Source organism: Episyrphus balteatus, chromosome 2 (genome assembly GCF_945859705.1).
Source record: "Episyrphus balteatus chromosome 2, idEpiBalt1.1, whole genome shotgun sequence".
Lineage (NCBI taxonomy): Eukaryota > Metazoa > Arthropoda > Insecta > Diptera > Syrphidae > Episyrphus > Episyrphus balteatus.
This window is the reverse complement of record NC_079135.1, coordinates 91459632-91475835: the sequence shown is the minus strand read 5'-3', so window position 1 is coordinate 91475835 and position 16204 is coordinate 91459632. Positions and strand designations below refer to the sequence as shown.

Here is a 16204-nt window from a genome sequence, read left to right as displayed (position 1 = left end):
ACAACCTATAATAAATTTTAAATATTCTCAAAGCTTATTATTTTTCCTTTCATAAATGAAGCTTCAGTCATATTTCTACGATGCCCCATGTCGAAATTTCAAACTGAGATTACGGTACTTCCCACACTGGTGGCTGGTCATGGGAAACAGATCTCCTTGTTTTTGTTTTTCCCGTTATTCAGTCAAAAATCATTTTAGATTACCAATTTTTTGCACATGCTCATGCGCATGGTCATAATCTATGTATATGTCCTTTATGTTTGAGATTCTTTGACCGCTCAAAAAAATTGTTAAAAATACCTCTAAAAAAGTAGGTGTTTTTTTTAAAATTCATATTTCGAAACGCAGAGACTAAAAAAAACTGAAATAGACCCCTTTTTTATTATCTTTTGAATGAAGTAAAGCCGGTTTACGGACGACGATTTTACGTGATAACGTCGTCAGAAAACAGGTTGTGTGCTTTTGTTTAAAATGAGTCAATTGAAACGTTAACTTATTTTAAACAATCATAATTTAAAAGAAAAAATAACATGAATTTTTATCTTTTATCTTAATTCTATTTTTTTCCCTAACAACCTATAAAAATTTTATACCATCTGAAAGCTTATTGTCTTAGCACAAAATATATAATATATCGATCAGGTCTATGAAACATCTACAAAAAGAGCTAGAATTTTTTGAACTCGATCAAATTTCATTAAAAAAAGCAAAAAAACATTTATTTTTATGTTCTCAGGCTATGGAATCAATTTTTTTGTTTGACAATCTGTAAACAAATTAACCATGTGAAAGCTTATTATTTCACCTTTCAAATGATGCTTACAAGAGAAGTTAGAATTTTTTAAAGTCAACCATGTCGAATTTCCAGAATGAGATTACGGTACTTGCCACACTTGTGGCTGTTCGGGGGGCAACAGATCTCCACTGGTGTTTTGAGGTTTTTCGCAAGTTTCTTGATTTAACATTGTGTAGCTTGTAGTTAGTCTACCGTTATGTGTGATGTACCAAATGAAAGGTAATTGTATCAGGATGCTCATAAAAGTTTAATAAAATTTTTATCTGCTCTTTGTCAAAAGTTATAACCTGTTGAATTCTAAGATTTTATTTTACCGTTATCTCCAAATTGAAACTTCGCACACATTTAGTCGTGGTCATGGTCTATCATTACTCCATATACTTTATTCCTGTATCTATTAAAGAAAAAAAGATAAAAATAAAAAACGATGAAAATCGGTTAAAAACGGTAAAACAACGCGTTTTTTTTTTAAATTTAATTCTTCCGTTATTCAGTCAAAACTCACTTAACGATTCCAAAAATTTGCACATGTATGCATAAGGCCAAAACCAAAATGTCCTATAAGTTTGAAATTGAACTCTCAAAACAAAGATAAAAATCAAAAACTACCTAAAAATAATCGTAAAAAACAAGGAGTTTTTCAAAAATTCATATTTTGGAAACGCAGAGTGTTGGAAAAAGATCCGTATCAGACTCCTAATTTTTTTTCCCTCATCTTTAACTTGGCACCTTTAGAATTGTCAAACAAAATTTTCAATACCCAAAATCATCATTTTGTCATAGCCCCAACACGTGTACAACGTTCAAACAAAACCTTATAGCTAAGTTTCAAAATTTTTAAGAATTTTTTCTTAAATGCAGTTATTCTTAAATTAGTCTCATCTATCTATAGCAAAAAAAAATCAACGCTCTACAACTTTGCGTTTAGATTTTAGCCCAAATTTCATCTTTCCGTTTTACCCCTGTTTACCCTATTAAATGACGGAATTTTTAGAAATCCTTCATTTGGATTAAGCTTTAAGTTATTATCTTTCAAATAAGCTATACCTACAAAATTTATTTATTTATTTTTAATTTTGAATTGACATTTTTTACCGCACTGCGAAAGTGCAAGAATATAACGATAGAAAATGGTGTCACTTTTTTGTGGTGGCTGCCATGGTTCATCGATTTATAAGACGTTATCACGTGAAAATAAAATTTCTCTACCTATATTCCTATATACTTTGTCAAAGCTCTAATACATTTTTAAGTTAGGTATAAAAAACCAATTATAACTTGGTTTTTTGAAATTTTCCACAATTTGTATCGAAAAAAGTCACTTTTTCAATTTTGTTTTACCCCTATTCCTTTAGGTTATTGTCTTTCAAATAAGTTATAGAAGATTTTGTATCTCCAATAGTTTATTTTTGGTTTTGAATTGAAATGTATGCCGCGCTGCTAAAAATTTCAGGTGGAACGGAAGAAAATGGCGTCACTTTCTCGTTAATGCTGCCATGATTCACCAATTTATAAAACGTTATCACGTCAAAATAAAAGAGAATAATAACACCATTATTGCAATTGTTCTATTTGAAAAAATGGAACGGTTATAATAATCAGCATTTGAATATCGTATGCGCAATGCTGACTCCGTTAAAAAAGAATCATGATTTTTGTCAGATAGAAAAAGCAGCCATTATAGTTTTGAATGTAAAACTAAACTTTTAAAACTACAAAATAGGTACATATATGTAAAGGTATAAAAACAAACATTTCAGAAAAAAAAAATAACCCTCACAAAAAACCCTTTTCAAAATTTTTTTTTCAATTAATAAATATGTATTTATTGTTCATTTGACTATATTTTAAGAAGGAATCATTATAGTTTTTAGATAATAATAAAATCCACTTTAAGTTACCACTAAACGCATAATGAAGGATACACTGAACTTGTTCCCGACGTACACATTGAAGCAGTTGGCCCTGGCGTATACATTGGTTGTCCAATGAAATTTGTTGCCGCATAATTACAACAAAGTGTCATCGAAGACATACCATTTTCGGGATAGGTTATAGCAGCGCATCCAGCTAATTTATTTTTTTCAGCTGTCATCACTGTAAAATGGCCAATCATTTTTCTAAAAAGAAAATACACATGAACAATGGTTCAAAATGATACAAATTTCATGTAACTTACTCTGTAAATCTAGGATATGCTTGTAATTGTGACATATTAGTAATTTTATACTCCGCCCACCATGTATCAATTCGAGTGGAAATTATTTCATCGTCCGTAAAAGAATGTCCTTTCCACCACATTTTTGCCAAATTCTGACCACTCGATTTGATATCTTCTGTATTGTGACAATAATCGTGAGCAAAAAGACATCTTTTAGCATTGAGAGATGCAAGATAAGCTAATTCATCACTCCAACCCATTTCATACATTTTTGCTGCCGGCTCGAAACCTGGAAGATTCCCACTGGCAAGTATTTCACGCTTGCTATTGTGACTATCGAGGATCATGTCGATGAGTGATTGTGTCATGGGAACCATTTCGGTTTGATTTTCAGGACATGCAGGAGCAAAATCCTAAAAATTTAGGAATTTTTAATTTGTAATTTTTCAAAAAAATGTCAGGTGAAAAACAAACTTACTCCAGTATTGTTACAAGCAATATGTTTTCGTCCTGACGAACAAAGATTTTTCATGCAATAGTCTGTGGTAGAAAATCCTCCAATTATCAACCACCAAAAAGTCAGCGTAAAAATAACAAAAGACTTTAACATCTTAAAAGCCGGTTACGAATGATAAAATTTTCTTATTCTTCCAAAATCAGATTCTGACGAGTGTTTTTATAGTGAATCAGAAAACGGAATCTAGGTTTGATAACAATCCGTATAATGATAACAGAATAATTACGCAACTATCTGATGTGTGGGAATTTCTGTTGTTCTTTCGTCATAACCATCAGATAGATAAGTTAAGAGACATTTTTATGCACTCAGTCGCGTGCATCTTTCTCAAATTTATCATTCTTATTTTTCTGACGTTGTCAGTCAAAAAAGATAAATAAAAAAGGTGTAATTTTTTTGAAGATAAAAACAATTATGTTTGGTTATTATTTCTTAGAATCTTGCGAAGTTAACGGAAAGTTAACCGATTTTGTTTTTGTTTTGATACATTTTTGTTCGAATATAGAGGCTTTGTTTATTTATTACAAAATATTTGTGTTCTTATTTAAAAAGTTTGACATTTTTTTTATCGCGTTTTAAGTAATAATGATATTACTGTAAGATTTCGGGGTCTTGTACAGGTTTTTTTTTTCTTATTCTTTGATTGAGGGTTTTCTCTTTACTTCCGTCGTTTTTGGCAGAAAAACGAATTTCAGGTTATAGTGACGCCTTTAAGTTTTAATAACAGCCCATTTTCATCGTAATTTTCAAAATCAACATTCTTCTGATGATGTTAGTATGAAAAGAATACTCAAGATGAGGACTTAAAAAAAAAACCGTCTTCAACCTTTCTTGATACATAAAAATTCATCTACAGAATTTTGTAAAACAGAATAATGAAAAGCAGAATTTTGAAAAACAGAATTTTAAAGAGCCCTGGCAGAATTTTGACCATAACCCGAAAAAAGATCTGATAACAAAATTGTTCACCAGATTTTGAACCAAGCCCCTCCGAAACAAAATCCTGGCTACGGGCCTGGCTGAAATTTTTTTATGAAGATTAACAATACTATTCCCTAGTGAAGTACGTAGTTTTTTGATTCATTGATTTTTAAAGAATTGGCATTAGTTTGAAAAAATTTCATTTATTCCAAAAACAGAATTCGGTGAAAAAAAGACCATAAAATCGTTAAATTTTAATATTTCAAAAAAAAAATTCTATTTATTTTTCTAGGGAATTGTTAAGCTACACAAAAAATTTGTGCCGATCGGTTATAAAATTTTGGAGTAAGTTGGTCGCCCCATGAAATCACAGGAGTTTACGATCATCCTGAACTACACCGCCATTTCAAAATAAAATGCACGACTGGGTCGCACGAACTTGCTCTAAGAGTTGAAGTTGCTTAAATTTTTAAGACTTTTTATATAGAAATTTGAAAAAAAAAATAAAATTCGTTTTTTAAAAAAATAAAATAAAATCTGAAATCAAATTGCCCTCCAAAACAAGTATGCAGTTTTGATTGATATATTAAGATGCATTTAAAAAAAAAATTTTTTTTCAAAATCGTTAGAGCCGTTTTTTAAAAACTAATCTTTTATAAATAATTTTTTGGAAAAAAAGTTTTAAAATAAAATTGGTATGCCATTTTGTAGAAATCACTAATCAACATCTAAAAACTAAATTTCAAAAATATTCAATGTCACGTTTTCGAAAATTTGATTTTTCAAAAAAAATTTTCAAAATTTTTTTAAAAATCCAAAAATTATTTTTTTGGAAATTTTATTTTTGGTTTATATTTAAATTATATAAATGCTTCTTCACAAAATGTTGCGTTGAAATCGAATAAGCGGTTTCGAAGATAATCGGGTTTGAAAAAAAAAACGGTTCTATGGCAGGTACCGTTAATAATGATTTTCAAACAAAAATTTTTTCATTAGAAGATAGACCTTAGCTTAAAACTAACATTTGAATTTTTTAAACAAAATCGTTGGAGCCGTTTTTGAGATATTGCAATTTTACTAAAATCGGTACATGACAAGTACCGTTATTTTTGGTCCAAAAAAATTAATTCCAAAAACGCCTCTGGAGAGTCGCTAAATAAAGCTACATACCAAGTTTGACATCAATTGGTCTATCCGTTTAGGCTGTAGCTTCGTTTACAGACAGTAAGACAGACAGACAGACGGACTTCCGGGACCCACTTTTTTGGCATTCTCTACCATCGTAATGTCATGGAAAAATGTTATCTCCACCTTTTTTACTTGCGATATAGGTACTATATATCATGTTATGCATTCGTACAAAAAAAAAAGTTGAGATAACATTTTTCCATGACATTACGATGATAGACAATGCGAAAAAAGTGGGTCCCGGAAGTCCGTCTGTCCGTCTGTCTGTCAGTCTGTCAGTCTGTCAGTCTGTCAGTCTGTCAGTCTGTCAGTCTGTCAGTCTGTCAGTCTGTCAGTCTGTCAGTCTGTCAGTCTGTCAGTCTGTCAGTCTGTCAGTCTGTCAGTCTGTCAGTCTGTCAGTCTGTCAGTCTGTCAGTCTGTCAGTCTGTCAGTCTGTCAGTCTGTCAGTCTGTCAGTCTGTCAGTCTGTCAGTCTGTCAGTCTGTCAGTCTGTCAGTCTGTCAGTCTGTCAGTCTGTCAGTCTGTCAGTCTGTCAGTCTGTCAGTCTGTCAGTCTGTCAGTCTGTCAGTCTGTCAGTCTGTCAGTCTGTCAGTCTGTCAGTCTGTCAGTCTGTCAGTCTGTCAGTCTGTCAGTCTGTCAGTCTGTCAGTCTGTCAGTCTGTCAGTCTGTTTTTGGAATTAATTTTTTTGGACCAAAAATAACGGTACCTGTCATACAAAAATTTCGGAAAAGTTTAATTTCACGAAAACGGCTCCAACGATTTTGTTAAAAAAATTCAAATGTTAGTTTTTAAACAAGATCTATCTTTTGAAGAAAAAAATTTTTTTTTGAAAATCATTATTAACGGAACCTGCCATAGGACCGCTTTTTTCAAATCGGATTTTCTGCAAAACTACTTATTGTATTTCAACGAATTTTTTTATAAAAAAGCATTTATACAATTTTAATATAAGCCAAAAATAAAATTTTGAAAAAAATAATTTTTGGATTTTTAAAAAAACTTTGAAATTTTTTTTTTTGAAAAATCAAATTTTCGAAAACGGGACATTGAATTTTTTTGAAATTTTGTTTTTAGATGTTGGTTAGTTATTTCTACAAAATGGCATACCAGTTTTATTTTTAAACTTTTTTTTCAAAAAATTATTTATAAAAAATTAGTTTTTTAAAAAACGGCTCTAACGATTTTGAAAATTTTTTTTCTAAAAATGCACCTTAATATATCAAATAAAATTGCATACTTGTTTAATGGGGCGATTTGATTTCAGATATTGTTTTATTTTTTTGAAAAATGAATTTTTGTTTTGTTTTGTTTTTTTTTTTTTTTTTTATATATGTACCTACATTTCCCAAGTTTCTATATAAAAAGTCTTAAATATTTAAGCAACTTGAACTCTAAGAGCAAGTTCGTGCGACCCAGTCGTGCATTTTATTTTTGTACGAATGCATAACTTGATATATAGTACCTATATCGCAAGTAATAATGGCCATTTTGGACATTTGGCGGCCATTTAATGAAATTGGTAAAAATATAACACTATGGACGTTTCGCTGTATTTAATTAAAAACAAAAGACATCGCAATACTATTACTATTGTAAATGTATCATGCAATGCATTAGGGACAAATTGCATTATATTTAAATTTTAAATTTTCCCTATACTATAAAGAAAAGGTAACTTTGTTGCACCATTCATAACTCAAAAAATGTAATATGTTGTTTTTTTTAATATGTAATATGGGGTTTTTTTTTTTTGTAGCCTATAAATTTTCTAATTAATTTGATAGATCTTATTTAATGCGTTATAATTATTAAATTATATATATAAAAATTACCAAAAACCTGAGAACTTACTTGTAAGAGGCTGTTCTTTAAAATATATATAAGATTCAAAAAGTTATACTTTAAGTAAAAAAGTAAATAACGGTACATTATTAAATTAATTTTACTTATTTTTAGTTGAGTAAACATTATAAGCACGTGGTTAAATATTTAAATAAGCATAAAAGAACATCACAAATTTCGTCCAGTTAAATCATCAATATTTCCGTGGGTGCGCCGATGAAAATGACACTCGATTAAGTGTTTCACAAAGTGTGATTACCCCTTAAATATGTGAACCAATTTTTTTTTTAGAAAAAATTTTTTAAAATTTGTACCTACATTAGTGTGGTCCACGTTATAAGGCAAAAAAATAAAACATATAATTCATTAGTTCCCCACCCATTATTTTGCTACAGACATCAATACCAACATATGCTGAAAGTTTTAGCCTTCAAAACTAAAAGGAAGAGGGCGCTCATCAGCTTTGGAATATTAGACTTTGTTACCCTTACCTTACCCTTAATATCTGATTATATCGTATTAGGACTTGGCTTGAGGTTGCAATTTGGATTAAACATGATAAACACGCATGTTCCCAACAACCAAGTAAATGATTTTCACGTTTCTTTGATTTTGAGTCATTAGCTCGTATTTCATTGATTAATTCTGTTTTGATAACTTTAAGCAAAAAATACTTAAAGACGAATTTAAATGAACAAAAATTATTATCTGTGAAAATATCACTTAACTATTGGTTTTTTATGAAAAACTTTACCACATCATAACTTAATTCACTTAATAAATCAAAACAGGAGTTAATTACTAGGCATGAGGACCCAGCTATACCAGCATCTGAGCAAAAACTTTGAGCCTGTTGAGCGCCCACTTACACTTCACCTAAAAAGCTGAAATTTCACGTGTGTAATACAAAACACATATTCAACCAATTTTTGAGTGGGGAACAACGGAAATGTAAAAACCAAAAAAGTGGACCACCCTAACCTACATACATACAAACATTATTTTTTTTTTTTTTTAAACGACTCTAACAATTTTCAAAAGAAATCAAATGGTGTACATAATTTAGAGATTAAGACCATTAAAAAACGTGTTTCGTAATTTGAAAATTTTTGCTCTTAAACGGCTTTAATATTTGTTAAATTTCTTTTTATAATTTGCTTATGATTTTTCTATGGACTAGTTGGGAAACACTAAACTACATTGTTTTGTTGCGATATTGGTAATTAAGAGGTCTGAGGTCTATATTTATGTATATATTTAGTTGACTGGGAATGTTCAAGAAAATTTGACTTGTTTCACAGTTAGTCACTGTGGCGTATACGTAACATTTTTTTATGGAATATCTTAAAACTAAAAAAGTACCTAGACCTAGATTTTTGATACTTCTGAAAATTCTAATAAAATAAGTTGATCATTTTTTTCATGAAATAATCATACATACAGTTTTTTCACACCATAATGAAGTAAGAATAGACGAAAAATAGTCAAACAACGGGAAATTTGTAAAAGGCTGATTTTTGGTACATATACAAGTTGGTATCGGTCGACTACACCGTTGCGCTTCATGAAAGAGAGGCAAGTCTAAGAACTTAAAGAACAATTGCAACGACCCCTACATTTAGTTCGTTTTAGACATGGAAGTTGGAACATTTTTAAAAATCGTAAGAATTGCCTATGTTTTTTGAGCCAACAAACTGTTATCAAATCCATAAGCAAATTATGAACTTATGATGTTTGATAATATAGTTTCGATTTTGCTACAAGACCTTTTGAATCCTTTATCTATTCTTAGTTTCCCTGTCATTTCAACTATCAAGCCTTGTATACCTTTGTTGCAGAATGAAATTCAATGCTACGCAATGCAAATAAAAATCAACTTTCTGCTCGAGGTTATTCCCATGGATTGAATAATCCCATAAGTAAATCACTCCCCTTTTAACCGAATCCCATATTATAAGGGTTGACATCGATTTAAAAACATATACAAACGCACAAATAGAAAAAAAGAATTACAATCGTTTTATCGAAATGAAATCATCAATTGAGAAAATGAATCACAGTGCGTATATTTATTTGATCTGTGGATTTATACTCTTGACAATACCTAACGTTTTTTTTTGTATTATTTTCTATAGCCCGCCGCCGCCGTTGGCCTTTTTGCTATGGGAAATTAAAAGTGTTTACCTTTGGGGTGTCTTTTAACCCAAAGATCATCAAGATATGTCCCCTTGACAGCCTTTTCTTTGAATAAACAAAGTCTGATTTTAACTCCCATCAGCAATCTTCGAAATAAGACTTACCTCTTCTTCCAACTTTCACCATCCAAAAGCGCGTAATAAAAAACAAATATTTGTAGATTTTCTTTAAAAGGGATGCGTGGAATATCCTTGTTTCGTTACCGAATGGAAGGTGTATATAGTTGTTTACTAGCAGCGAGCTAGTCAATTCAGAGAGAATTTCAGAAAATTTCTGGCCTAAAGTGTGGAATATTACTTTGCCACGTTGCGTCGCGTCGCGCAAATACCATCCAATCACTTTGCAATTGGAATTTCACAGGCAACACAAAATATTTATGTATAACTGGCGAATATGAGATTGCACCTCTCGTCTCGTCCCTAAAGTGGTTCGAGTTATCCTCCGCACACCGTGCCATAAATTCCCAGTGGCAGAATATTAATTCTAGAATTCAGGCATTAAATCAAACCGAAGCCGCTGCATAATTATGTCGGCGGCGGCAGTAGCGGTGGCGGCGAACGGCTCCTGCCTATATAAGTTTTTGGGTGCATCGTCATGAGTTGACTATTTATGGAATGCGTGGAATTAATTTTGCCCACACGCACAGTCAAAGGCTTCGACAACGATGAGTTATTGTTGTATGGGGAATGGGATCATTGGCTCCCCGCACACAGATAATAATTAACTGAATGGGGGTAGATTATAGTGGTTAATACAGTCTTCCTTATATTGAAAGTAAGCCTATACAAATGTCTACATACATATAATAACGGTATGTGCATGCAAAAAATAACTTGGCGCATGCAATTATGTATTATAATCTGATAATGGATTCAGGGAAAATGCATAGGAAGTATTGAAAAAAACAGTTTCACAAAAAAATAAAATTTCTGAAAAATTTTACCCAACGTATTCCAAGGTCCAAGGATACTAAATTATGGCTTGACTTGAGACAGCCGAGTGGATGTCGATGCTTCTAATTTTGTCCAATTAGACTATCGGAAAATTGAAGTAGACAGAGATTCTGAATCAGTCCTTGTATCCTAACACTGTCGAGAGCATTTTCGATGTCACGGAATCCAAACTGCGGGTCAGTGCCGGCCGGCTCATAGTGCAGTTTTTCGGTCTAAAACCTGGCCAAAAATATTTGGGCACATTTTTCACATCCAATAGGTATCAAATGACTAAAAAGTTATTTAGAAGGAAAATTTTTCATTTTCTTGGTATAGTAAAACCCAATTAAGTGCTTACCTCCTGATTAGATGTGAAAAAAATTATTAAAAATCAAAAAATGCACGTATTCAGTCCTACATTGAGTAGTTTTAGAGAAATTAAGTTTTAAAGATTAAATTTAGAAAACAAACATTTTTTTTCGTTAATTAATTGATTCTGTATTAAATTTAGCAATATCATGGACCTTTTTTTTTCATTATTTAATAACCTGGTAGTTTTAAGTCAAATACTAAAGAATTCATTCTAATAAATAACAAAGTTCCAAAAAAATTAAAAAAAAATAAAAACTGAAACATACTTTTTTCCTGGGATACCCTGTTTTTTTATTGTAATTTGCATTAAAATTTTTTATTTTCATTTTTTTTTTTAATTTTTATCTGAATGCATTTATTTCAAGAATATTATGTCAACATTTTAGGACGATTGGAGCCAAATTGTCCAAGTTATGAGTATTTTAATATTTCGCTTACGAATGTTTTATTCCAGAGTTCAAAACTTTAAATCGTTCTTCCCACAACTAACGTTTTCAAAGCCTCATAACTTCAAAACTACTACACTGATTCTTTTAAAATTTGAAGTACTATTTCTGAACGTATTTTTAAAGGTATTCCTATAGAAATTTTCTCATTAATATAATACATTCAATAGAATAATAATAATATAAAAATCTATTACTAAGGGTCTTTTTGAGGAGTTTTTTTTTTCAAAGGGTCCTTGTTTCCGGGGTGGTAAACTCGGGTAAACTCTTGAAATGCAATATCTATTGTTCTTAATATCTAGCAGTTAAATAATATATAGGTTAGAACATGTTGCGGCGTGTTTTGCTATTTCAAAACACTAATGTTAAAAAAAAAAAAAACAACGAAAAAATGCAATTTTTTTAAGTGTGTACTTCAACCCATTCGTATGAAAAAATAGAGTTGCATATACAATTAATTTTTTTTTAGAATACAATAAATACCTTAATTGTCAATATTTATATCAAAATTTTTCACTAAAATCACTTTTTTTTAGAAAAGTCACTTTTTTTAATAAAAATCGCAGACAAAATTGTGTTTACCCAAATAGTGCGAGTTGCAACTGATGGTGTCGCGAACTGGGTTGAGCAATTTATAGATAGATTTCACTCAAAAGTAGCCTGGTGATCTACCTGTTATGGGACATAAGCTTAATCCTGGGGGGCAAAATTGAAAAATTTGATTTATGACCACGTCAAAATACCGCACTGCGCGGCCTAAGCTCAGAGAAGTTTTTGTGATAATTTTTCGGAATAGGGACTTTGGGTGGCTTCTGTAAAGAATGTCTTTATTTCTTCTGGAGCGAAATTACTTGCTTGATTTTTGTTTCTGAACATAGCAGTCTTCTGATAGACTGGATATAACTTTTGCAAGCATTTTGTTTTTGCTTCTGAATTTGGTTGAAAATGGCCTTCGAAAAAGTTTTACTTTTTAGCTTTTTCCTTGATCTCTGTCAATAGGTACCCCACAGATCTGGAGACGAATGGACTTAGGATTTAGAGTTCGTGCCTTAAGTTTATAACTTTGCAAAGTATTTGTTGGAGATACTGATGGTTGTGAGGGATTTATTTAGTTGGTGCTCGTGACATTATTACTTCGCTGGTACAAGAAAAAGTTTGTTGATTAAACATAATAATGTCTAATCAACAAACAGTTCCAGGTTTGCCTTCTGTTTTGTTTCTCTTGAAGGTCTTATAGCTGATAAGGCCAATGTTGTTTATCTTGGTTACATTTTATTAGCTACATAGTTGTTAACTAAAGGGACCAGGAACAAAATTTCTTGGTCTTCTATTTAATCGGTGTAGTTTAGCGTTTCTTCGGTGGTGTTTTACTGTTTCTGCATTACCACTTGAAGGTAGGATACAAAAAGGAGCTTGAAATCAGCTATAAGGCCTAGTTAAGGGTTTTTTGAGGCTCCCGACACACATGTCGCTAGCTTAATGAGTGTAAAGATAAAGAATTTTATTTTCGTATTTTAGGTACCCCACAAAAATGTCTTCATTTAAATGCTGAAACCGTTTTCGGACCAAAGACAGTTTTACTATAAATCGAAAAAAAAACCTATAGAAAATTGTATCCGCCTACCAAGAGCTGATATACTTCCATTTTAAGACTTATAGAAACTTTATCGAAGTCTGAATCAAATCTAAATTCAATCATTTGCTCGTGTTAATTTTTTTTTTAGGTTGTACCTTCTTGTAGAAGTCCTTACTTCCTTGTTCAATTCTTTACAATTTCTTTTATTTGAAATAAAAACTCAATTCCGGATATAAAATTCCCACAAATTAAATTCCACACACACACTTAAAACCCTCACCATTCCATACATACAAAAACTATGTTTAAACAACGGAAAGAGGGCATGAAAACAGAATCACCGAGAGAGGATTTATATTGCCCTTAATGTTTACACAATATTTCCACATCAGAAGTGTTGATCTCTCAATAAACTTGTGCTTGGGCAATCTGATTAAAGCTGTTCTGAGCTGCAACAATCGCATCCATCAGCAAATCTATTCAATCCGAAACAACTGTCATCAACTTATCATTTCCCACCGCATATACAACATACTCGGCTGGCAACTACCATCATATAGCTATAGCAGCTCAGCTATACTCAACAACAGTACCTCCGGACAACCGCATTAGAGTTCATCTAACCAAATATAACAATATCTCTATGCTGGAGAAGTAGAAGTAGTAGAAGTTCGCCAAAACTCACATATCGCACAAAACCAACCCCAAACAACTGCTCTTATTCAAATCCCTGAACCATATGGTCACATTGTGTGTACCCAAAAGTTGATTCAACTTGCGTACAAATAGAGCACACTCTCCCAAAGCCCCTGCACTTCTTTACCGCATCACAACGACCCGACGACGACGATTGATGATGAAAGCAAAGCCCAGGAAATCCCTACCCCCTTCCTCATGTGTCTGTTTGTACAAAATTCCTTTGATGATTCTACATAGCTTTAAACAACTCGACCGGATAATTCAATCAAACAAATCAACCCTCTTGATTAGGCCTAGAAAACCAACCGACACATTGGTATATTGGTATATATAGAGTCGATGCGGTGCGGTGTTGGTTGGTTATACTGACTACGTTGATGATGATGACAGTGGCAAAGGTCCAAAAACCATATATCGAACATCAAGTCCTAGGTTAATCTTATTTTAAAGGCTCCCAGTTCCACAAAGTCCCAAGTTCCAACTCGACTCGACTCTATGCTATGTTTCCATTCTGGCTAACCAAGTGTGTTAAACCAGTCAATGCATTACCAACCAAGCAATAGAGGCACCTTTTGACCGAACCGGAGAGGAGCCCGGACCGGATCTATAGAGCACACACATGAAAGGAGGCTTGAAAATCCTGGCTGAAAGAACAGCAGTTGCAACCCCAAAGAATAAGCCAGAACTTCCAGAATCTGGCCACAAGTACAAACCGAGAGAGTGACTCACCTTCATGGTTTGGTCGCTGGCCACACCACCAAGCAGCACCAAAATACGGTTCCAGTCGCTACCGCCATCTGGGGCCAAAACCCCAGATAGAGAGAAAGAGCTGTCCAAAAAATCCAAAAATGATACCAATTGTTGCGGAGACGATGACGGTGACGAGGCCTGGCCACACGGTAAGAGTGAAAACCCCTTTCTTTCTCTACATACGTCTGTTCGTTGAAGCATTAAAGGGGTTTCGGATCGGTGGGAAAAATTGTACAAGGGTGGGCTCTGTTTTTGGGGTGTTTTTCTTGAGAAGAAGCCAGGCATATCAGACAACAGCCCAGCCAGCCAGCCAGCTTGAGAGCTGAGAGATGGGAAAGATGAAAACTTTTTGCGTGTGCACACACACACACAAATTTCGGGTCAAACAAAATTTGCCAGGCCTTTGTGGGCTTAAGGGTCTTGTATCGGTTCACCCCTAAATTGGCATTAGAGGCCAAGGAGTTTCTGCCTTTGCTCTTGCCTCTTCTTCATTATTTTGTGTTTGGGAAGCATGTCAGAGAGGCAAACAGGCTGGGATAGTGGTTGAACGCAAAAAGAAAATCTAATGCACAAATAAAAGGGCTCTATCTGCACTCCTTCTCTCGAAGAGTATTTATATGAGAGAGTGCAGCAGTAGCAAGCACAACACAATGAGGGTTTGTTTCCGTAGTTTTCGATTTGGAATTGTAGAGGATTGAATACAAAAGTTGGTGCAAGTGATGGAAGAAGGGGGGGGAAACAAATGAGGTAATTCCGAGAAGTGAATAGAGCAGATGGAAATTATTGAACTTTCGTTTTTGTTCAGGGTGATGAAGAGGGTTTTTATTTTTGTGAACTTTTTATCTGATTGTTTTGTGAATTATCAGCACGCATCTTAAAGGCTATAAGTTTCGTTTATTAAAAAATGATACAAAAACGTGTGCTGTAGCAGATTAGATAGAAGCGGAAGTTGTAAAAAAAATAAGTTACTAAGTAGTAACAGTTGCCTGAAAAAAATCATGGCGATACCCATGAAGTTTGGCAAACTGTTAAAGCGTGTGATGGAAGAACGGATTATATTTTTCTCCGTTTATATGTAGATTGTAGAAAGATCAATTCATTATATTTCTAAAATCTTGCTTGGAGATTAGCTTGGAAAAATGTTTACAAGCACTACCGAAAAGTTCTTGAGTCAGCTTCAAACTTCCTTTGAGGAACGAGGTCAAAAAGGAAATAGGTCTGCCTACCAGACTCCGAAGAGACATTCTGAATGAAAGGAGAGAGATCGCTTGGTTAGAAGAAAGCAGCTTTTAAGAAAGCACCACCAACTTTCCTTAAAAAAAGTATCCAGATAGCCGAAGGAATGATCACAGAACTAGGCTAGAATCTGTTCTCACATAGCTGAAATCCGTTGAAAATTAGCGGTCTTTGACTCAGAAACAGCATTGGCCAACCAAATTAAACATTTTTTTGCCACAAGAACCAAAATATACTTTTCTAGAGGTTTTTGGGTTGTTGAACTCGAATCCGCAATTAGAAAAATTCCATTAGCCTTCGTTTTTGAAATATTACCGTTATAAAATGCTTTTTTCTTATAACGGTTTTTTTTATAACGGTTAGGTACAATTTCAAAAACGGAGGCTAATAGAATTTTTTTGATTACGGATACGAAAATTGTCGATTGTGAGTAATGATCTAATCTTTATTTTCCACCATTTTTATCCCATGATTCTTAAACTAGAATTTTGGTAAGAATAATTTATTAAAATTTCTAGCTGTAGGAACAATAAAATCAACTCTTCAATATTGTGACAACCCGCACGAATTTT

The 16204-nt window shown here is 32.8% G+C and overlaps 1 protein-coding gene across 1 annotated transcript; it reads right to left on the bottom strand.

Moving 5' to 3' along the window:
* Positions 1-2632: 2632 nt before the first annotated feature.
* On the bottom strand, positions 2633-3593 carry LOC129910864 (antigen 5 like allergen Cul n 1-like). Its single transcript, XM_055988452.1, has 3 exons — positions 3436-3593; positions 2976-3370; positions 2633-2916 (listed from the first exon to the last, which is right to left on the bottom strand). The coding sequence occupies exons 1-3, from the start codon at positions 3565-3567 to the stop codon at positions 2700-2702; spliced, it is 744 nt and encodes a 247-aa protein (XP_055844427.1). The 5' UTR covers positions 3568-3593; the 3' UTR covers positions 2633-2699.
* Between the last annotated feature and the right edge of the window lie 12611 nt (positions 3594-16204).

Bases quoted from the DNA above. Each gene is read 5' to 3' on its own strand.
- LOC129910864 (XM_055988452.1), bottom strand. From the start codon at position 3,567: ATGTTAAAGTCTTTTGTTATTTTTACGCTGACTTTTTGGTGGTTGATA. The intron at 3,371-3,435 runs GTAAGTTTGTTT...CTAAATTTTTAG, and splicing joins TTGCTTGTAACAATACTGGA to GATTTTGCTCCTGCATGTCC. The intron at 2,917-2,975 runs GTAAGTTACATG...TTTTCTTTTTAG, and splicing joins GCATATCCTAGATTTACAGA to AAAAATGATTGGCCATTTTA.